This window comes from Terrapene carolina, unplaced genomic scaffold (genome assembly GCF_002925995.2).
Source record: "Terrapene carolina triunguis isolate 2854851 unplaced genomic scaffold, T_m_triunguis-2.0 Scaffold53, whole genome shotgun sequence".
Classification (NCBI taxonomy): domain Eukaryota; kingdom Metazoa; phylum Chordata; order Testudines; family Emydidae; genus Terrapene; species Terrapene triunguis.
Genome location: NW_020664404.1, coordinates 6,576,619 through 6,597,250, shown reverse-complemented (window position 1 = coordinate 6,597,250; position 20,632 = coordinate 6,576,619). Strand labels below are relative to the sequence as shown.

Sequence of the window (20,632 nt, the reverse complement as noted above, 5' to 3'; positions counted from 1 at the left end):
AGCGGCTCATGGCAGGGGGCTGGAAGGGATATGCCCTGTTCCACCCCCTTCCCCTAGGCTCTGTCCCTACCTCTCTCTGCGTCCTCTACAGAGCTGTGTGCATGCTGCCGCTTTTCCCCCTCCCCCTCGCTAGGGCCATCAGCTGATTGGCCAGGGAGGGAGAGGAGGCGGGGCAGGAAAGCACCACGCTGGGGGAAGAAGCAGGGGAGAGGGGAAGCTTGGCTGCCGCAGAACCAAGCTTCTGCCTCCTGCCCCCGCAGGGGAGAGCGGTGGGCAGGGGGGCTGAGTGGGGCTGGGGGCCGGGGCCGGGACCGCGGCAGGGAGCTGCGTGCCACTCAGAATCGGCTCGCTTGCCGTAGGTTGCCGACCCCTGATCTAAATTATAACTGCCTTCCAGAGATTAAAAACTTGTCATATCTCTTTGTTTATACTTCCTGCCTGTCCTATGCCCATTTTCTATGCTCTTCCAATCCTGGTCTCTTTATCCCCACTGACTGTCTGTGGTTGGGTGTCACGCTTTCAGTTGTGTTGTCCCATGTGTTGGGAATGCTGTTCCTCCCATCATGGTGATTCACTCTTTCTAAATCTTGCTGTAACCGTTTTTCTGTTTACTTTTAGGATTAGTGCTCTGTAATCCATTTTATGATATTTGTATTAAATACTTAATTTATTAAGGACTCTGTATAAATGCAAAATATATGCACATAAACAATGAAGTACCAGTGGGATGGCTGAAACTTGCAGGGTATACAGTGACATTTCTTAATAATATTTCAATCTTTTTGTGAAGTTACTTCAAACTTCAGTGAAAGTATAACTAAATTTTCCCACTTTTGATTTCTCTGTTTTATAAGATCTTTTCCACGATAATGAAATACATAATCGCAATACAAAATCATTGGAAAGAAGAGAAAATCCAGCTCAGAATGCCAAACTCAGTGTGTGTACACAATTTTCTGTCATCAGCTACTATTGCAAAGGGTCTCTCAGGAAGTTGCATCTGTTTTGTAGCCTCAAATAGTAGGAGGATTTTTGCCTAGTCTTGGATTTGAAACGAATAAACAAGGTCCTACAGATGCTTTCTAGACACTTAAGAAAACACAAAATTATAATTCAAAATTAATCCTTCAAGCAGGTTTCCTGGTTTGTCCAGGCCTCTCAGTTTAGTATCTCATAGTCTCTGACCCAAGACAGCTTATGTCCTATGTTCATTTTTGACTTGAACAGTACTGAACACATTGGTTGCTATTTTTTTTTTTTCTTCAAACAGTCCGTGGATTTAGGCTTAATGGAAGCATTGTGCCTGAGTGTCCGAGATGTGTTTGAAAATCTCAACCATTATCTGTGCTTGGTGAACTCCAAGAGTTCCTAGCCTCTACAGACCACATGATGCCACCTTACTCCCATTCTGCTCTCAGCTGACGTTCCTGAAGCTTATAGGAAGGCACTGTTTCTTTTGAGTTTGGAATTGTCCGTTGGATCTTCTTGAAGATAATGATGGTTTTAGTTATTATGCCTTTTTGCTAGATCTACTTGTATCTTCATCCCTAAATGCTTCAAAGCTTGAAAGCTTGGTCAGTGATACAGTTCAGGAGAGTTTGGAGGAGCACAATTGGCCCATCTCCTACCAGGAGTGCCCTTCCTGAGTGTTCCGTATTGTGAAAGACTTCCAAGTACGCTAAGATTACTAATGTGTCTTTATCAGGGACCAAGCTGGTGCAAATCCAGGTCAAGATTTTGGCCCAACTATGAGAAAAATTAATCTTGGCATGGCAGTATTGCCAGGTTCTGGCTTCCATGGTGACATATTTTCCCTTTGTTCAGGACTGGTTCTTCACATGCATGCTCTTCAATCCTGTAATCGCCATGTAAAGTAATGATGGTGGAAGTGGGCAAATCAATGGGAAAAAGTTGGTTTGAAGGACGTCCTGTCAAAGGACTTGCTGAGACCAGGGAACAAAGTGTTCTTTAAAAGAGATAGCTATCATGATTTTTTAACCGCACTTAGCAAGTAGTGGAGAAGACAGAGTTAACATCTTTAAAAATGTGTTCGCTGGTAGTAACCACTCCCTTACTCGTTCACCTCTTTGCTTTACTCCAAATATGGTTCACCATGGTGATCACTTGTTACAGTGGATTATTTGTTTCTGGTAAACAAGAGCAAATTCTACTTGGCATAGCAATGTCTTGAACAAACATCTTGAAGCTTTAAAAAACTTTTTTTGGGGGTGGGGAGCTGAAGTGAATAACTGGGACATTTCAGCTGTCCACAAAATTATTCTGAGGTATCATAAACAAAACTGGGTAGAACAGAATATATAATAACTTTACTTAAGGATGATATCCTGCTGTTTTATTTATCAGACTCATCTTGGAGTGAAAGTCCACTTTGCCAGGAGAGTGTCAACCTTGTGGGCAGTCAGCTTCTCCATAGAAGTTTTACAGGGTACCGTTATGTACTTCTCCGCATACTTGCGTTCGGCATTACAGTTTGGCTGTAGCTACATCTTATAATACAGGACCTGCAAGGCAGGTGTTTACAGACTTCCTTTTCTATAGAGTTCCTGTATATCGGTGATCTGACAAATGCTTTGGTAGTGCCGCTATTGTGGCTGGCACAGGAATATGATCAAAAGAGTAATGGGTTTTTTGGACTTTTCTCAATCCAGGTGGTTCACTGAGTTACTGTGAAGGAATAAGATTGAGAATGATTATTTATTCATAATAAAGTTAATTATAGACTGGACACAAGCAGCTAACAAACCTCAGAGATGGTATCCTCATCAGCTCTTTGAATTTTCTGTTTCCATTTGATAAGAACGGCCATATTGGGTCAAACCAATGGTCCGTCTAGCCCAGTATCCTGCCAGTGGCCAATGCCAGGTGCTTCAAAGGGATAAACAAAACAGGGCAATTATCAAGTGATCCATTCCCTGTAGTCCAGTCTCAGCATCTGGCAGTTAAAGACTTAGGGATACCCAGAGCATGGGGTTCCATCCCTGAACACCTTGGCTAATAGCCATTGAGGTTAGGTTAATGGAGAATAAGTTTATCTGATTCCCTTTTGATCCCAGTTTGTAGTTTTAGCCTTCACAACATCCCCTAGTCATGAGTTCCTCAGGTTGACTCTGCATTGTGTGAAGAAATACTTCCTTTTGTTTGATTAAACCTGCCACCTATTAATTTAATTGGGTGACTCTGGCTCTTGTGTTATGTGAAGAGGTAAATAACACTTCTTTAGTCTCTTTTGGAAGACCATTGTCAATCCGTAGTCTGGACTGGCATATCAGTACTCCATAAAACCTAGAAATCCCAGAATTGGTATTTAAGGTCCCTGGGAAGGTGTATAAACAACAAATAGCTCCAAAAATATTTTGGAATACTGCAATTCTTTGTTCAGATCCTTTAGAAACATGAGCAGATTGCTCCATTTGTGTAAACTGGCTGATTTGCTTGCTGAGTGTATACACACTTGGACAGACCAAAGTGGTTCCAAAATCTTGTGCAAAAACTTTTTTGGACTGGTGAAATATAGGCATTCTGTTAGCTGCCATGATTGCCTTACTACTGTAGACTAGGTAACATGTTCTGCCTGCCAAGCATGTTTTATAAGCAAAGCTTGCCCAAAGTTCATATTATGTTAAAATATATAACCTCTGCCGATAAAAATAAATGTTCTATTACAGTTGTAAACTAGAACTACAGATTCAGTACAGAATATGTTCTTAGAGTCCCACAAATTCAGCTTGTGGAATTAAATCAGTGCATTAAAGTATAGTCAGCTCATTAGACTAATTAATCTGAACTAATGGAGTTTTCAGTATTTTAACCCCTTCCAAGCTGTTTCTTACTAAAATCTCTTTTAGGCACTCTGACTTGCTTGCATTGTCTCATGGACCGAGTTCCCTACTGTCCAGTTTTCAGGCCGAAGTATGGAAGATCCCTCAATCAGTTGCCTACAGTGAGATTCCAATTTCAAACACATTACTCCTTCAGAGCAAAACAGCTCTAAGGTCTCAGGGATACGTTTATTCATCCATTCCCTAAGCATGATCTTAGCTTGTTTTCTTACTAGACATTTATCTTTTTGTTTGACTTGCACGTCATTGTTAATTCTTCTGGCCCAGGCCCTTCGTTTCTCAGCTTCACCTGAATCCTGACATGGCTGTCTTTCTACAGTGGACCTTGTACTCTTAGGTCCATGATATTCTTTAACTAAGCACATCCTGCTTGTCAACAAGCAGGTATTCATGCAGCTTCGCAGTAAGAGAATCTAGGGTGAAATTTACAGACTAAGGCAAGATGCTATGAACAGGTATACACCAACTTCTTTTGAGGAGTAACTCATTTGCTTGGTTTCTTGCTTCAAAGGACAGTTCTAAACCTGATGTTTCTGCTTTCGCTGTCCTGCCCTTAATACAAGCACCATATGCCAAAGTCTGGTGTAATTTCATTGTTACTAGAAAAAAGGAAATGAGAGCTTTCTTTATGCTTTCCCCATGGAATAGATTCTTGCCTAAACTTCTGGATGTTCTTTGCTTTGGAAGGGTTCATTGCAGACTGTATGCATATTCCACGGACAGTTGGCTTCTGTGAAGAGAGAGACAAATAGAGTCAGCAAGGATTGCAATCTTTTCTCCGTAAGCAATGTTAATGCTGATGATGCTTCCTCCATTGAAAATGTTTCAGGTAACTTCATGACTAGACATTACCAGTTTGATATTGGGGCAGTCTTGAGTCCTGTCTTTTGATAGAAAGGTACTCATGCTGCCATACAGATTTGTAGGTTTTCTTTCCACCCATTATTATGTGAATCTGTGTTCCAGCCATTCCTTCTAACGTCCCAAATTCAGTGCCTATCGCTTCAATTTTCAGAGGGATAGCCAACTGTTGGGAATGGGCCACATCCACCCTAATTGAATTGGCCTCGTTAGCACTGACCCCCCCCTCCCCACTTGGTAAGGCAATTCTCATCTTTTCATGTGCTGTATATTTATACCTGCTTACTGTATTTTTCACTCCATGAATTTTATGAAGTGGGTTATAGCCCATGGAAGTTTATGCCCAAATATATTTGTTAGTCTCTAAGGTGCCACAAGGACTCCTCATTGTTTTTATCCTTTCAATGTAATTGAGGATCCAGGAAGAAACTCTTCAAGGTGAGTTGGTTCCATTCAGATTTATTTTAAATACTGATAGTTCTGAATGTGATCTGTCCTGCCCCCCTTCCCCTCTCCCCTCCGCCCCCTCCCCCACCAAATCATGCAAGTTTGAGACTACTGGGAAATCATATTGGGGTTAATTTGACAAGGTTCCTATGTTATACCAATAGAATAAAAACCAGCAGGATCTTATTAAGAGGGATAAGGCAAAGATGCCACATTTATTGTAAATATAATGATAAAGCAAAAGATAAAAGTAAACAACGTTGTTTGACTACTTATTTCTTATACACACACACATACATATATATATAGAGAGAGAGAGAGAGATTCATTCACACAATCATTCATTCAAGTTCTGTATAGGTGTTATAGTTACCAGCCTAGAAGTTGCTCATGCCAAGTTACTGACCAGGTATCTTGGTCATGAGGATGGAGCCGAGTCTGTGTCAGGTGCACCTGATGCTCCTGGAGGCTGGCAGCAGAACCAGAGACTCAAAATCATCAGTCTTGAGAGTCCATTCTTATAGGAATTAATTCCTATGTTAGTCTATGGGAACTGTTTCATCCTGCTGTTGCTGACTCAATCAGCAGATGGCACATTCCTGTCCAAAGTGGCACATTCCTGGTGGCTCCACACTGTCCAAAGTTTGTGTTTCTCATCCTTCCAGGTGATGGGGTGGATCCCAGTTTACCCTCCGGGGGTTTTCTGGTCATCCACTTGACACATTCTTCGGCCGATGGATACTTCCTTTCTAGGCTGGCACCTCCCTAACCATTTATGTATATCAAGCATTCATCAGCATACATTCCATATTTTAACCATATTTTAATTTACTGTCTCCACCACTTTCAGGGTGTGTGCTAATTCATTTGAGAATCCAGGCCCTTTAATCACAGAGGGTGGGGGTCTGTCCTAGGAGCCGTTGAATGAAGTGAAAGTCACTTAACGGCTTATAGTGTTTGTTTATATTGTATCAATTACTTCAAGAACAAAGTCAATTAACTTGTTTGTAAGTTTTACATAGTAACAAAGTATCTTTCACAGGATAGATATAATCAATGGTTTCTACAGACAGTAGCTTACAAGTTTTAACAGAAGACCCACGAGATTTTTGTACTTGGTGAAACTGTTGGATTTTAAAGTATGGGGGCCAAATTATGAGGGGGTCACTGTCACTTGGGGGAATCACTGTTAGTACCTTCTTTAATATCCCTACATCTTCTTATTAATAATATTTCTGTGCTGTACAACACTAAGCCTCTCAGCACGATTGTTTGGAAGTGGGTTTCTCAGGATAGTATGAAATCAGTATAGTAAACATACACAGCGATCAAGACGTCTGAAAGGAACTAGTTATTTTTGGGAGTCCAACTTGAGACACAATAAAGAGACATGATTTTCTGCAAATACTAACTATTTTTTCATTGCACCACCTTGCTTTTGGGGGTGGTTTATCTGTTAGCAATTAGATGCTTTATATTTTTTAAGCTTCCAGTGTGTCCTCTCTTCCCACAGTGGAGTCTGAACATATTGCATCAATCATCAAAACATCTTTTCATACATACCTTTTTTTCCTTGATATAAAAGGAAAGGAGCCTTGTTTGATTGCTCTGGTTTTAGCTAGGAGACCTGCAGGTCATTGTCTTTATCTTCATGTTTACCTAGAAAAGCTTGTGTTTGAAACTACAGCAGAATGTATCCTCATAGTGAAGATTAGTTTTCTTCTTGACCCCAAGAGAGTTTTGATTTTTGTTAGAACTCTAAAAGTAAAGTGGAGAAGATTTGTGAGTGATGGGAAATGTAGCGAGCTAACGGCAGCTTTTCAGAATGAAGATCATATATATTCCCACTCTCACTCTTCCAAAAAGTTATAGCTTGCAGCTACTTTAGCTGGGTTAGCTATTGGAAGGCTTACAGGATGCTGGACACAAAGCAGACTGCATTCTGTTAGGATAAGGCAATGCTTCAGGGTCAGTTACCAGGAACCTCCAGCCGCAATCTTGTAGGGCATTTTAAGATACTTGTTTAAGATCACTGGCTTGGTTTATTTCGTTAATGATATTTTGTGCTGCTGTGCAATGTATCTGGGTTGATTCACAGTCTTTCATTTGGGTTGGCACACTGGGTGGCATTCTCCTATAAGTGATACTTCTGATTGGTTAAGCAGTAACATGGGCTGTCCCCATCCAGTTGTCCCTGGCCAAAAAAAAAATAAAAAAAGAGAGCCTGGCTTTCATGTGGTAGTAGGGATTGAATTTTTTGCTTTAGACTCACTGGGTTCAGGACCAGTATTTGGCAATGTTTACAAGTCACGAAAATCTTTGTACTGAGCCAACAAAGGTGCAACTAGTCCTGGCAAGTTGCATGATATTGGACCTTAATATAGCATCCTGATAACCATCTTGTTTTAATTCCTCCACTACGATTCCCACAAAGTTTTAGTTGTCAAAATCTTATGAACCACTGAAGGTGAAGATTAGCATTTTATACCATTTGAAAGCTGTGATTCCAAGATGGATTGGCATAAAGTGCTGGTTTGTTTTCAGCTGTTCTTGAGATACCAGCTATATAATAATGCTAAGAAAAAAAATGGAGGGCCAGTGTTTTCAAAAGGGACTAGTATTTTAGATGCTTCCATTTTTGTGTTGTCCAAATTGTGATGCTTTTAAGGTGCTTGATTTTTTCAAAAAGCGTCCAGCCTCCGAAAATCAAGACTATAATCAGAATGATGGGATTTGAAGGTCTAATATATCCCACCCAGCTGGGGCTAGTGAAGAATACTTCACAGAAATTTGGTGTTTGCATCTTTAAAGTGATATACAACATGTATATCTAATCCCAGTAGTCCTATAGTCAATGTTATATAGCTCAGGTGAACTGGAAAAAGGTGAACAGTGATGTGACAAAGGAAATAAAATAGTCTAGGTTAGCTATGACTAAAGAAGACTGTGGGGAACTTCAGAGGGGCCTAACAAAGTTATTTGTTTGGGCACCACAGTGACTGATGAAATTTAGTGTTGAAATTTGTGAGGTGATGCATTTGTTGGTGGGTTCTAATATTAATTAACCACTCGGGGTGAGGGCAGGGGGTGGAGAGGGCCAGACAACTCAATGTAAATTTCTGCAGTGGGTGTCAAAAAACAAATAAGCAAAATGTTAGGCTGTATAAAGAAACCAATACTGAAAATATTATAATGCTATGATATAATTCAATGGTATGCCTTTCCCTGGAATATTGTGTTCAGTTCTGGTAACCCTGTCTCAGAAAGAATATAGCAGAAACAGGCAGTGAAATTGACTATAGACATGAGATGAGACAGACTGACCCCATTTAGTGTTGAGAAGACACAAACAAGAGGAAGCATGATGGTAGTATACAGAATTGGGGTGTGGCTGTTTTCCCTAATAACAAGAATAAGGCTATCTTCAGTTAAACTGAAAGGTAACAAATCTAAATTGAAAGGAAATGCAATTTTAAATACTATATAACCTCTCAAGTTCACTGTCTCAAGATACAACTTGAGGCCTAGTAAGATTAATAAAAGAATTAGGTATTTGTATGGGTAATGACAACATTTTTATAAGGGTATAAACTCTCCCACTTTGGAATAAGCCTGTCTGATAATGATTAGAGGAAAAACTTCCCTATGGGCAAGTTATTTCATGTCTGTGCACTACCGATATTTTGGCCTCTTCTTCTGTAGCATCTGGTACTGCCACTATAAAACAGTGTATTGTAGATGGACCTTTGAGGTGAAATCCTAGCTCTAGAGAAGATGATGGGAGTTTTGCTATTGACTTGTATAGTGACAGGATTTCATCCTGTTCTGATTCATTATGACAGTTTCTCTGTTCATACAAATAACAGACCTTCGAGCTGTTACTTGATTATTCTGTTTAGTCCCTTTTGTTGTCAGTATCATGGACCTGACTTTAGAAAGTTCTGGCCCCAATAGTAATTTTTTATCCCTTTTGGAAGGAGGAAAAAATGGGTAGAAAATGGAGTATGGGGAAGAAAGAAGGAAAAGATGACCTCTAAGATGAGGAGTCCCTTCTTCAGTAAATAATAAAGGTCCTAAATTGGATGTAGAGGATTTTTCTCACCTGCTCTCTAGATTTGCCTCTTTTCAGATATAATGGCTTTTATATATCTAGTGCAGAAATTAGATACTTCCTGCCTGATTTTAAAAAACAGCAATAAAATAACTGACAATCCCATGCCACATTAATAAGCAAGATAGATCAGGTCACTTTTGTTTCCTTTTTAGATTTGGGAGAACTCTACTTAAACTATGGTGGGACGAATGAGCAGGAAGTTTAGGTGCCCTGGAAGAGTCCTCCATTTATCCTCTCCATGACAACTGCTGCAGGGGACCAACCTGGTGATGTACGTTTGACTGTCCTTTGCTAAAAGACCTTTATCAGTTAGGAATCTATCAAACCTGCTTTTCACTTCTGCTCCGGGATTAGGCAGACAATTCTAGTTTCTAAAAATATACCTGCAAGGAGTCTTGTGCTGTTGTAGTTTAGGAGTTGCCGCTACTAGATTTTTTTAATTAAGTTATTTATTTATTCAGATGTATGCGTTGCAATTGGCTGCCCAGCTTTATTTGAACAGAACTCTGAAAACCTACTGTAACTATATTACATCCCTAACTACGTACTTAAATTGACTGCATCCATTATTTTGCAGTCATATTTACAAAGCAGTAAGCATATTAGTAGTGGAATTAGGTTATTTTTCCTATATTACATTTCATGTGAATAAGCAATTGAAAATAATTTAGTGAATAAGCAATTTTTTTCTAAACGTCATTACAGTACAAGAGATGTAGTTTAGCATAACTATCTTTGATAAGGGCCCCTAATAATCCTGTTAGAGCTTTTTTAGTGTATTAACTTAATATCTTAATGAGGAGACGTGAATAAGATTATTAACATCATTTTTTAATTTAAATTCGCATTATAATCCATGTGGGGGGAGTGTCGCAGAGTAAAACTACTGTAACAGATCAAAGTAGATATAAGAGAGTTGGGATGGGGAAGGCTTTTTATGAAAAGAACTTCTTTTCTCATCTCTGCTGATTTGAAGTTTGATGACTTCCCATATCTAAGGATGAATAAGCAACCTTGTGGTTAATGTACTGGACTGGGATTCAGGAGAATTGGCTTCAATTCCTGTGGGATCTTGGGCTAGTCACTTTGTTTTTCTGTGCTTCAGTTTTCCTGTCTAGAAAACAGTGATTGTATTTCCTTACCTTAGTGGAGTTGGGTGAGAATAAATTCACCAATACAAGTGCACAGCTACCATAGCAATGAGGGCCATGTATGAATCTAGGTAATAGCTCTCCTGTTTTGCCTTCATCAGAATAGTGTCTTCCTCTTGCTTGCTCTTGATACTGCACCACTGTAATTAAATTCTTGGTCCCTCAAAATGTCAGAATACTGCTTCTTAGGCCATGTCTACACTCACTGGGGATCAGAGCACTCTCCAGTACTCCACCGAAACGAGAGGAGTCAGGCAAGTTGACAGGAGAGCGTCTCCCAGTCCGTAAGTCGACCTAAGCTACATCGACTAATGTAGCTGGAGTAGCGTAACTTAGGTCGACTTACCCTGGTAGTGTAGACAAGGCCTTAGTGTCAAAGAAATCTCAAGACAGCTGGAGTTAAAATAAAGAGAATAAGTGGCCTCCTAAGACAGATGGATTGCACATTCATTCTGTGACTTTCTCCCGGTCTGGAGATTGACTGAGTTAACTACATTCGTTAAGGTGTATCAAATATGTGCAGTTTTAGGTGGCTGTTCTTTTTCATTATATCTCTTGTGACACTGTTGCTTCAGGGTGGAGGGGAGCATTCTGCTGCAGTAAAATATAGAATGCAGTATATTTCTGAAAGTCTGTTGTGATGCAGACTTACTAGAGCATCAATATGTTTGCTGCTTCTCCCTCATAGATTTTCCTCCTCTGTACTGTTTGCCTATCATTTGGAAGCTCCTGGGCAGTGGTGAAAGCAGCCCTGAGAGTTTCCAAGGCCTCCACCTAGAGACTGTAGCGAAAATAGCATACACAAAAGGGAGGAGGCAAGAGAAAGCAGCACGTTCTGTAGACGTTGTTTCCCATTGCAGCACTGAAGGACTAAAATAATCCTGCCTTGTAATTGTCACTGGGATTCTAGTTACCATTTGAAAGAAAAGACTAGCATTCATTTTATTTGGGAACAAGGGTGTTAACACAGATGAAAATACACAAGCGAAGTAGTGCACTGCGGAAGATGAAATGCTTCCCCTGTCAATTCTCAAACACTATTAAATCCGCCCAGTCTAACACCAGTGCTTTGATGTCTGCCTCTTTCTTTGACCAAGGTATGGGAATACAGTATTCTTAACGGTGAGTTACTTGATTTAAAATGCTTGATTAGTTGCTTTGCTTTCAGTACTTATTTTATATAAATGTGCAGCTCAGCACTATTTTCAGGCTAATAATAGGAAAGCCTTTTTTTGATTACTTGTATAGGATACATATGTTTTGACCTTTGAGAATGAATAGCTCAAGCTTGCCTTATAAGAGACAGGTTCCTTAGATTCATTGTTACTTTTTTTTTTAAATACGAGTTTTACAGACTTAAAGGAGTTGCTAATTTTCTGTTGTGATTGCAGATAAAGAACTTTCTTTTTTTTAATTTAAAACTAAATTGATCCAAGCCATTTAAAATACCTGTTTTCTGGATACTAGAAAAATAAAACACAAGTAGATGCAGCATTCAGAGTTTGAATGTCTTGTCACCTTCAGAAGAGCATGCTGTCTTTTCTTGGAGGGGGTGGGGATGCTAGCCCTGAAAGTTCTTTCACTGATGGAGGTTCATGCAGCTGATTCTGTAAATAAAACAGGAACTGTGTCAGCTTGCTGGCCACTAATCAGACACTCACACATACACACAAAGCTGTAAGGTGAGAGGTAATATTTAGACTGGGAGACCGCCTACAGGCTACTGGATGCATTTAGGAGGTGATTTCTAGGCTTAAAATTATAAATCTATGTACAAAACGTAAAACTCTGGTGAAAAACAGGCAGTTGGTTTACCTTCATGAGCAAAGACCATAAGAAGCTTCTCTGAATGTATTTCAGAAAAATTATGTTCAAGGAAAACCGTTGGATCAACAAATCCCAGGAAATTCAATTACAATCCCCCCACTTAGAATTTCCTGGCTTCTATTGCTGTATATCACGATTGTAAGGCGTTCAACGTGGGGTCTTTATCCTTTCCCTTTTTTGAATGGCAGTTCTGCAAAATAACTTGTCATGAAATGCATCAAATGTGCATTAATTGACCTGACTTGCTGTTCTGATCATTCCTATAAACACACAGTTAGGCTTGCAAAAATATGCATTTTGGCGTGAATATGTAATATTTTCAAAGCATGCTTTTTCCTGGCCAAATAAGTACTGTGATAGCTTTACCCATGTCTTCTGCGGTCAAGTTCTAAAGCCAATTTTTACCTTTCAAACTTGCAGGTGCCATTCCAGTTTATTAGCAAAATTGTCTTCTCCTCATCATGGTTAGCTCAGTTGTCAGTGAAAATACTAGCAGCTCATTTTCCGGAATGCTTTTCAAAGTATATTTCATTCTGTACATTTGTTAGTATTCAATGTTTTCTGAAGCCATACAATATCCATTTTGACTTGGAATGAGGTGCCAAGGCTTTTATCTGATAAATATTTTCCTTTAATATTGCTTATTAGATCATATTGCTTTCTCAGACTTGCAAGTGCTTTACATTAACTAACCCTCAAAACAATCCTTTGCAGTAACTATTATTTTCCTGTTTTACAGATGGGGAAATAGAGGTTTTTAAAATTACTCACCCAAGATAACAGAGGGAGTCAGGATTTGAACTTGGGAATTCCTGGCTCCTATGTCTACTCATTATTATTTATTTGTATTACTGTAGTGCCTTGGACCCCTAGTCATGGATCAGAATGCTAGGTGCTGTACAAACACAAAATAAAAAGACTGTCTCTGCCCCTTACAGTCTAACTTGTGAAGGGTGTACATTGAACACCCATACTACTGTTTATTTACATAAATATTCTGAAATCTTTTTTAAAAAGTAATCTCAAACATCAGCATTAGTGAGAGGCAAATATCATTTTAGCCAGCAGTGAGGAGGAATGAATGGATATTGTTACTTTTAAAAGGGGGGAAGAAATCAATTTATGAAGGATAAACTTATATTTTGTTAATGAGAGATTTAGAGCATAGTATTCCCCTCCCGCTCTTCCGCTTCTCCCCTTTTCCCCCCCCTCTCCCCGTGTGGTGTGAATATTGGTGTATTTAGAAAGAAGCTTACATCACATCTACATATTTAACTTTAGGATCATGTTAGTGAGAAATTTCATCAGCTCTGTATTTTCAGTTCTCTAATATGCGGCAGTGAACACTGCATATCAGAGAACAGAACTGAGCTGTGCATCTAACATACTCCCATACATGCCAGAAGTCTGACTTTGCATCTTTTTCCTTGATATTTGGGGATTTTGCAGCTCAGTTTGGCCTGCATGTTTAAGCTGTCTTGGCATTGCACAATTTTGAGACAGTAGCCTATGCTTGTAATTGCAGTATATTGCAGTAAATAGAAAACAGGATATTTTGGTAATGCCCACAAAGGGCACCACCCATCTTTCTGGAATAACATCAGAATGATTTTTGCATAAGATCCACTGTAGGCATTTGAAAAATGTCTCCCTTCAAAATCACAGAGAAAAGACATGAAATTTCCTGTCCTCCTTTAAATGAGAGGGGCTGGGTACTTTTGGTGTCTGCTTTCTGTTCTCATAACATGGATTCCTGACCTGCCTCTCTGCAGAAATCTCTGGATGCTAAGATATACATGGGACGTTTTGCTCAGTAGCATTCAGTATGCAAGGTAGCTCCTCAGAGCTCCAAAATGTAAAACAAGAAAGCAGAAAATATCAAGCAACAACAACAAAAATTATGCAGTGCATTGTTCATGTCCATTACACAAGAATGAAGAAAAAAAGATATTTTCTGCCTGAAAATAACTTACGTACTTTTTTTCTGCCGGAAAGTCTTGTATTTGTTGCTCCATGATGAAGTGGAAAGTGTCTGCAAATTAAATATAATGTATTTAAGATATTATTCCTGGAATAAACTGAAATATCTCTTGTAGTTAATGGAGAATATACATACACCTACATATATAACGCTGTCCTCGGGAGCCAAAAAATCTTACTCCGTTATAGGTGAAACCGCGTTATATCGAACTTGCTTTGCTTCACTGGAGTGCTGCATCGGGTCGTGTTATATTGGAGTAGAGGTGTATTGTGGTTTCATAGAAGGAAGTGTTTATAACCTGGTATACATATATTTATTTCTACACTGAAGTGCAAGTTCTGTTTCCCTCATGTACTTATTCTGTTGCTTCTGAAGAAAATAGTCTGAGTTTGTTAATCTCCAGAATCCACCAGGAAAAATACATACTATACTTTTTGCTGGATATTTATTTTTTTCCCTCTGTATCCTTGCTGACACTATGTCTATAGTGTATTGTGTATTAAAAACTAACTAGAAGGAAAATGCTTTGGCGATTGGTTGAGTTGGATTGGGGTGGTAAGTTGAAAGGTTAAACTTGAAACATTTTAAATTCTGAATGTTTTATGTTAATTTTTAATTTAATAGCATGTCGTGTGTAGGATTCAGGAAGCCTAAAGGAATCTACGCACAACATTCAAAATAATTTATGCTTAGTTTTAATTTCTGCAGAGGAAAGATATAACTCAGATAAAAACAGACGTGTATTTGTATATGTGCTAGGAATTGATATACATTGGTGGGTATGGGCTTAATTTTCACCCTACGTTTGACATTTGACATTGCCTCTCTTGCAAGACCAGTTTATTTACATATTGTAGGCTAAATTCCATTCTTAAAGGGATGATTGGCAGAGATGAGTACCCAGTATATAGAATTACAAAACTTGCCCAATTTATATAGCACTCTCGGGGGGGGGGGGGGACCTTAGTAAAAAATTTTAGCAGGGAAAAACCCAAATTAAAACTGAGAAAGAGGTTGAGAAAAGTAAATTCCCTCTCCCCCCCCATCCCCCCCCCCCCCCCCTTTTTTTTTTTTTATTTTAAGACTAGCATTTGAACTTAAGATCTTAACTTGAGTGTAGTTGTTCTGGTTCTGCTTCCTTGCATTCCTCAGATGCTGATGTTTGAGCATGTCCACCCTAGTAAAACAATTCTGCCTAAAGCTTTCCGATGTGTACATACAGTCCTGAAGAGACAAGCTTTGAGATCAGTATGGGTAATGGGCATGTGTCCAGTTCTACTGTTAAAAATGAATGGCAGAGGTCTAGGTGAAATTAGCAGAATATATATGCAGATGTCAGTATTACCAGAAACACGTGAAAACCAATTCCTACTTCATATATGGCGTGGCCAGAGATTAGGGCTGTTTCTCAGTTTTAGTAATAGATGACCAAAGACTCCTGAAACAGGCAGTGAGTATGACTGAATCTGGAACTATGATCTTTCTAACTCAATGAATGTGGAATGATTTTGAGATACTTAGCTTAACATTTTTTGCTATTCCGCACCTCTTTACAAACCAAAACCAAAAACCCACTATTGCCGGCCTTTTTCTGTCTGAGCAAACAATTTTGGACATTTTCCCTGTTGTGAGCATTTTATTCGGAGAAAAGACTGATGAGCCTTTGTGAAGCTGTTAGGAAAGATTTTCTGTTTGTACACCTTAACCATTTATAATTTTCTTGACTTTTTGAATAGATGTTTAGAAGAAATGCTGACTCATGGCTTTTTTTGTTCTTGGTTATGCAGCGGATATAATTTCTACGGTAGAATTTAACCATTCTGGAGAATTACTAGCAACAGGAGACAAAGGAGGTAGAGTTGTCATCTTTCAACAGGAGCAGGAGGTGAGTGTTAACTGTTTAAAATAAGTTATGTATTAAAACTCTTCCCCTTCCTCCAAGTGACCGTAGGAGTGAAGTATATACTTGTATGAGAAATTGTGTAGTTGTATTATAAATATCTGATCATTCTAAGGTGCTGGGAGGATACACAGTGAAACTCAAAAGCCGCTACCAAAAGAACTATCAAAATTGATTACATTATTAGGGTCTTTAAAGGTCTGGGCCTGTTTTTAAATTGTAGTCTAAACACAGTTTATAGTGCTAACAAAATTGGACTAAAAACCTTGGGGACCCCTGGAAGTGGTCACTTCAGATAGCATGCTGCCTTTTGGGGATGTTTCTTAATGCAGGTTTCAGCGTAGGTGTTGGGAAATGAGAACTGACTTTAAGTGAGCATGTGGCCTAAGATGTCCCTTTCCACTCGAATATATATCAGGCAATAATTGGTCAAGGTTCTTCTGTCAGCATTGATTCTTTGCAGCTTGTTTTGGGGTGATTTAAGAGCAGATTTTTTTTTCTGCCAGCTAAAACTTATCATGTAAAGGTCTTAACATCAGAGGGGAATTCTCTCCTAAAACTAAACACAAAAGTTCCTTATGCTGTGTTTTGAACTGTGAGTAAGTTTTCCTTCCTGACTACAATGATTTTGCTCATGTCTAAAGATAACCGCTTATTTTAAGTAACCAAGCGTTTAATATCCTTTTATTCAGATTAGAATCTGTGGGTAGCTTACAAAATGCACCTATGACATAAGGTTCTTGCTTTAAAATGCAAGTTATTGCATATATATATTGATTTATTTTGCACAGTAGTCTGTTTAAATGCACTCAAAAATGAATGGGATTCCAAAACTATGATTAAGGAAGTTCTAAGCTTGGTTTTGAGACACTTTTTGGTCTTGAGCAAGGCACTCAACCTCAGTTTCCCACTTGTAAAATGGGAATATTACTTTCAGGGGGAGTTTTGGAGAGTGAAGTGTTTTTGAGGATGGAAGAGTAGTATTATCACTAATACGTTGTATTGACTTCAGCTGGAGAGGCGTAGAGGTTGTTAATAAGATCTCGTCCCTTGGTACTGTATCTAATTATCTTTGCCTTAAATGAATTCCCGTGGCTTGTTGGCAGAACTTTGTATGTCCGTGCCTGTTCTCATTATCCTTGAGTTGGCTGACAAGGCAGTTTCCTGTTAATAGAGTTGCCAACCCTCCAGGATTGTCCTGAAGTCTCCAGGAATTAAAGATGAACCTTTCATTAAAGATTATCTCATGTGATGAAACCTCCAGGAATATGTCCAACCAAAATTGGCAACCCTACCTGTTAACCAAATTTCCCTTTGATCAGACGCTGCCCCAAAGTTAAATCTGCCACTGGCTCTTGTCCCTTTTAGCATGGCTCACAGATCTACATGGACTTTTTGCTGCTGAATGTGATGTAATCTCTCTGGCTTCTGACTTAATTTAGAGCTTAGTGATATTTAAATATACAGTAGAACTATACACTGATTGACTAAGAGGCTCACTGAAAATTACTGAATTCTATGAATTAGAGTAACCACAATAAAACAACCACAGTGCATTGCAGTGAACTTCACTTATTTGGAAATTTGTATTTTATTTTTAAGACTTCACCATGTACTGTAATATACCCTGTAAAAATAATGAAGTCATGCAGTGAAATTTCTGCCCTGGAGGCTTTTAAATCTTTGCTGAGAAGTGAGGAGACACCGCCACTCTGTGCAAATTATAAAGTGTGCAGATTAGTGAGATCCTATTGTTGGTGAATAATTGCAAGGGTTGAAGACAAGTTCATGTACATCAAGTATTTATTACAATCCTTGAACTCTATCCTTGTTCTGAATGATTTTCAAATTAGAGACAATCATAATACTATAGGGCCTTTCATCTGTGGCTCTCAAAGTGTGTTACAAACACTAATAAATTGATTCTGGCATTGCTCCTATGAGATATTTAAAACTAATAGCTATGGGGACTAGAGAACTTGTGTGGCAAGAATAGTATGCAATAGAAATTATACAAAGCACATAGGTGACTATTTCACCTGCCTCTTGAAGATATGTAAAGCAGTTGAAAAGCATGTGAATGTCAGAGTTCTCGACTGATACACTAATTGTCTGAATTAAAGACGTAACTTTATATACAGTATTGAATACATTGTGAGTTAAACATCAAATTGCTGCCTATATGTAGTTAAGGAGGGATAAAAATGAGCATGGGGAAAAAATGCCTTGAAATAATGATGCCTATATGGATCAGTCTTTCCTATTCTGGAATATATATGTGTGTAAATCCGCTAGTAAGAAGAGATGAAGATTTATGAACAATGTGTACATTACTGCCCTCCAAGTTATATTTTTAATGTATACTATACAGTATTTAGTTGAGATAGGGGTGTGTGTGTATGGCTGTTGTCCCCCACAAAATCTATTTGCATCAGGTACAGAATGCTTTCCACCTCTTGCACCAGTGACTAATACTAGATAGCTGTGCCTTCGCTGTACAGGCGAGTCTCATCTTACACGGGGGTTCCATTCCGCGGTTAGCGCGTAAAGCGAAAACCGCGTCTAGTCAAAATTACATTGAGTTGAATGGCGGGCGGAATCGCCCGCACTACAAGTACAGTATTAAAATTGTTCTTTTTTTTCTTTTTGCCGACCGTGTAAAGCTGAAATCGCGCAAGTTAAATGCGCGTAAGATGCGACAGACCTGTACTTAATTAAAAAAACAAAACAAAAAAACTTGCTGCCCTGATTTTCTTAGGTTGAAATTCTGATTTCATTTAAGCTCTCTGAGTACTTCACAAGCTCTGAGCTGTGGAAATGACTATCCAATAGAACAGGCTTACTTCTATTCAACAAAATAATGTAGAGTTTCTTGGTTTAAGAGCCTTTTGTTAATCTTTAAAGGGAAAAGCAGGTCATTGCCACTGTTGGCCTCTTTGGAAGTGTCTGCTTATGAAAGTCATTGCATTCATATTCAAATAAGTAATCTTCATTTTTGTGTGTGGATATAAGCAGTAGAGAGGCGTATTAATCTACTTGAAAAGCAAATCACTGCCTGCTTTCTAGTTAATAGAAATTAGTAAATATCTTAATAGTTGTATTATTATATTCAGGTGGGTAACATTTTGTAATGCAAATTTGAGGCTGTATTTTGAAATTCTTCCAGACCAGCTTCAAAGCTAGTGAGTAGCTCAGCTAATACTCAGTCAAAAGCAGAGAGGAAGCTGCTCGTCATCGATACCATTTAGAGGCATTTTGTATATAGACAAAGGATATGCTTTTGGAAGGACTTTAAGATTTGATCCCTCTGCTCCCACAGCATGTTTAACTTCTGCACTGATGTTTGGCTCAGAATGTCACAGCATATTAAATTGGTGGCATTTTCAAAAGTGTCTGAGTAAATTGGGAGGATAAATCCTATTAAAAGCCAATGGAACTTGTGCTCCTAAATCACTTAGGCATGTTTGACAATCCCACTCTATATGTCTAGCCAGTTAAGATATGGAACTCAGGGTAACCGTTTATCCATGTAATATTAATAATCAGTACTTGCATAGTGCTTTTGTCTTCATAGCACTCCACAAACAATCCTCCCAGTATTCCGGTGGGGTACGTATTCCCATTTTAAAGGTAGGGGAGCTGAGACAGAAAGTTTGATTTAGCAGAGGCTGCAGAGAGTCAGCATTGGAATTAGACCACTTAGAGTTGGCATTCGAGTTAGGCAGTGCCTGGGGCCCTAATCTATACTTGGACCATGTCTCTTCAGAGAGGTGTAACTGACTTATTTAATCTTGCCATAATTGTGACCACACCATTAGCCAAAACTACCTTACCTGTAAGATTTTTTTTTTTAAAGTTGCTAAACATTCAGAATATTTTTAATGATCTGTATGATTGAGTTGTATAGCCCACTGGAAATAGGAAAAAAAAGTTTCAGACTGGCTTGAGTGTCATAGAAGTAGGAGGAGTAAGAGTCCCTTTTATTTCCCTGTCAATATGGGGTGTGTTTCCTAGAGGAAACTTTCTAGTGTTCATTCAGTCTGGTTGTAAAAGTCCTAAGCAATGAGAATTTCGCCACTTCTCTAAGGAGGTTGTTCTTCCACCACCTGCAACAACTTGTTTGCTTCCAGCCTGTGCAGAATTGAAACTTGTCTTTGGCAAATAAATCACTAGGGTCAGTTAGTGCCATCTAGTGGGGTTTATCTGACTTTAGTCAGGACAAGTAGCCTTATAGCAACTTTGTTTAGCTGGATTATGGTTTTAATGTAATGTAAAATGCAGGATGTCCTTATTATAATTTACTGTTGGCTATACTGTAATTTGAAATCCACTACAGACGTATGCTTTTATGAATGTAGATATGCTAAATAAATAGCCTTTATACAAGCTAGTATCCTAGAAAATTTAGCTAATTATTACCATCTAAAAGACTAAACAGATAGGGAATCTTGACTTTCCTAAGCAGGTGGTCTTTATAGTTGACTCTTATAG

The 20,632-nt window shown here is 38.8% G+C and overlaps 1 protein-coding gene across 2 annotated transcripts in view; it reads left to right on the top strand.

The window, feature by feature from the left end:
* The window catches only part of PPP2R2A (protein phosphatase 2 regulatory subunit Balpha), a 71,706-nt gene that overhangs the window by 30,491 nt on the left and 20,583 nt on the right, over nt 1–20,632 (top strand). For both annotated transcript variants that reach the window (XM_024212150.3, XM_024212149.3), the window contains exon 3: nt 16,029–16,126. In XM_024212150.3, coding sequence (XP_024067918.1) covers nt 16,029–16,126 — 98 coding nt within the window. The remainder of the gene's footprint in view (nt 1–16,028; nt 16,127–20,632) is intronic.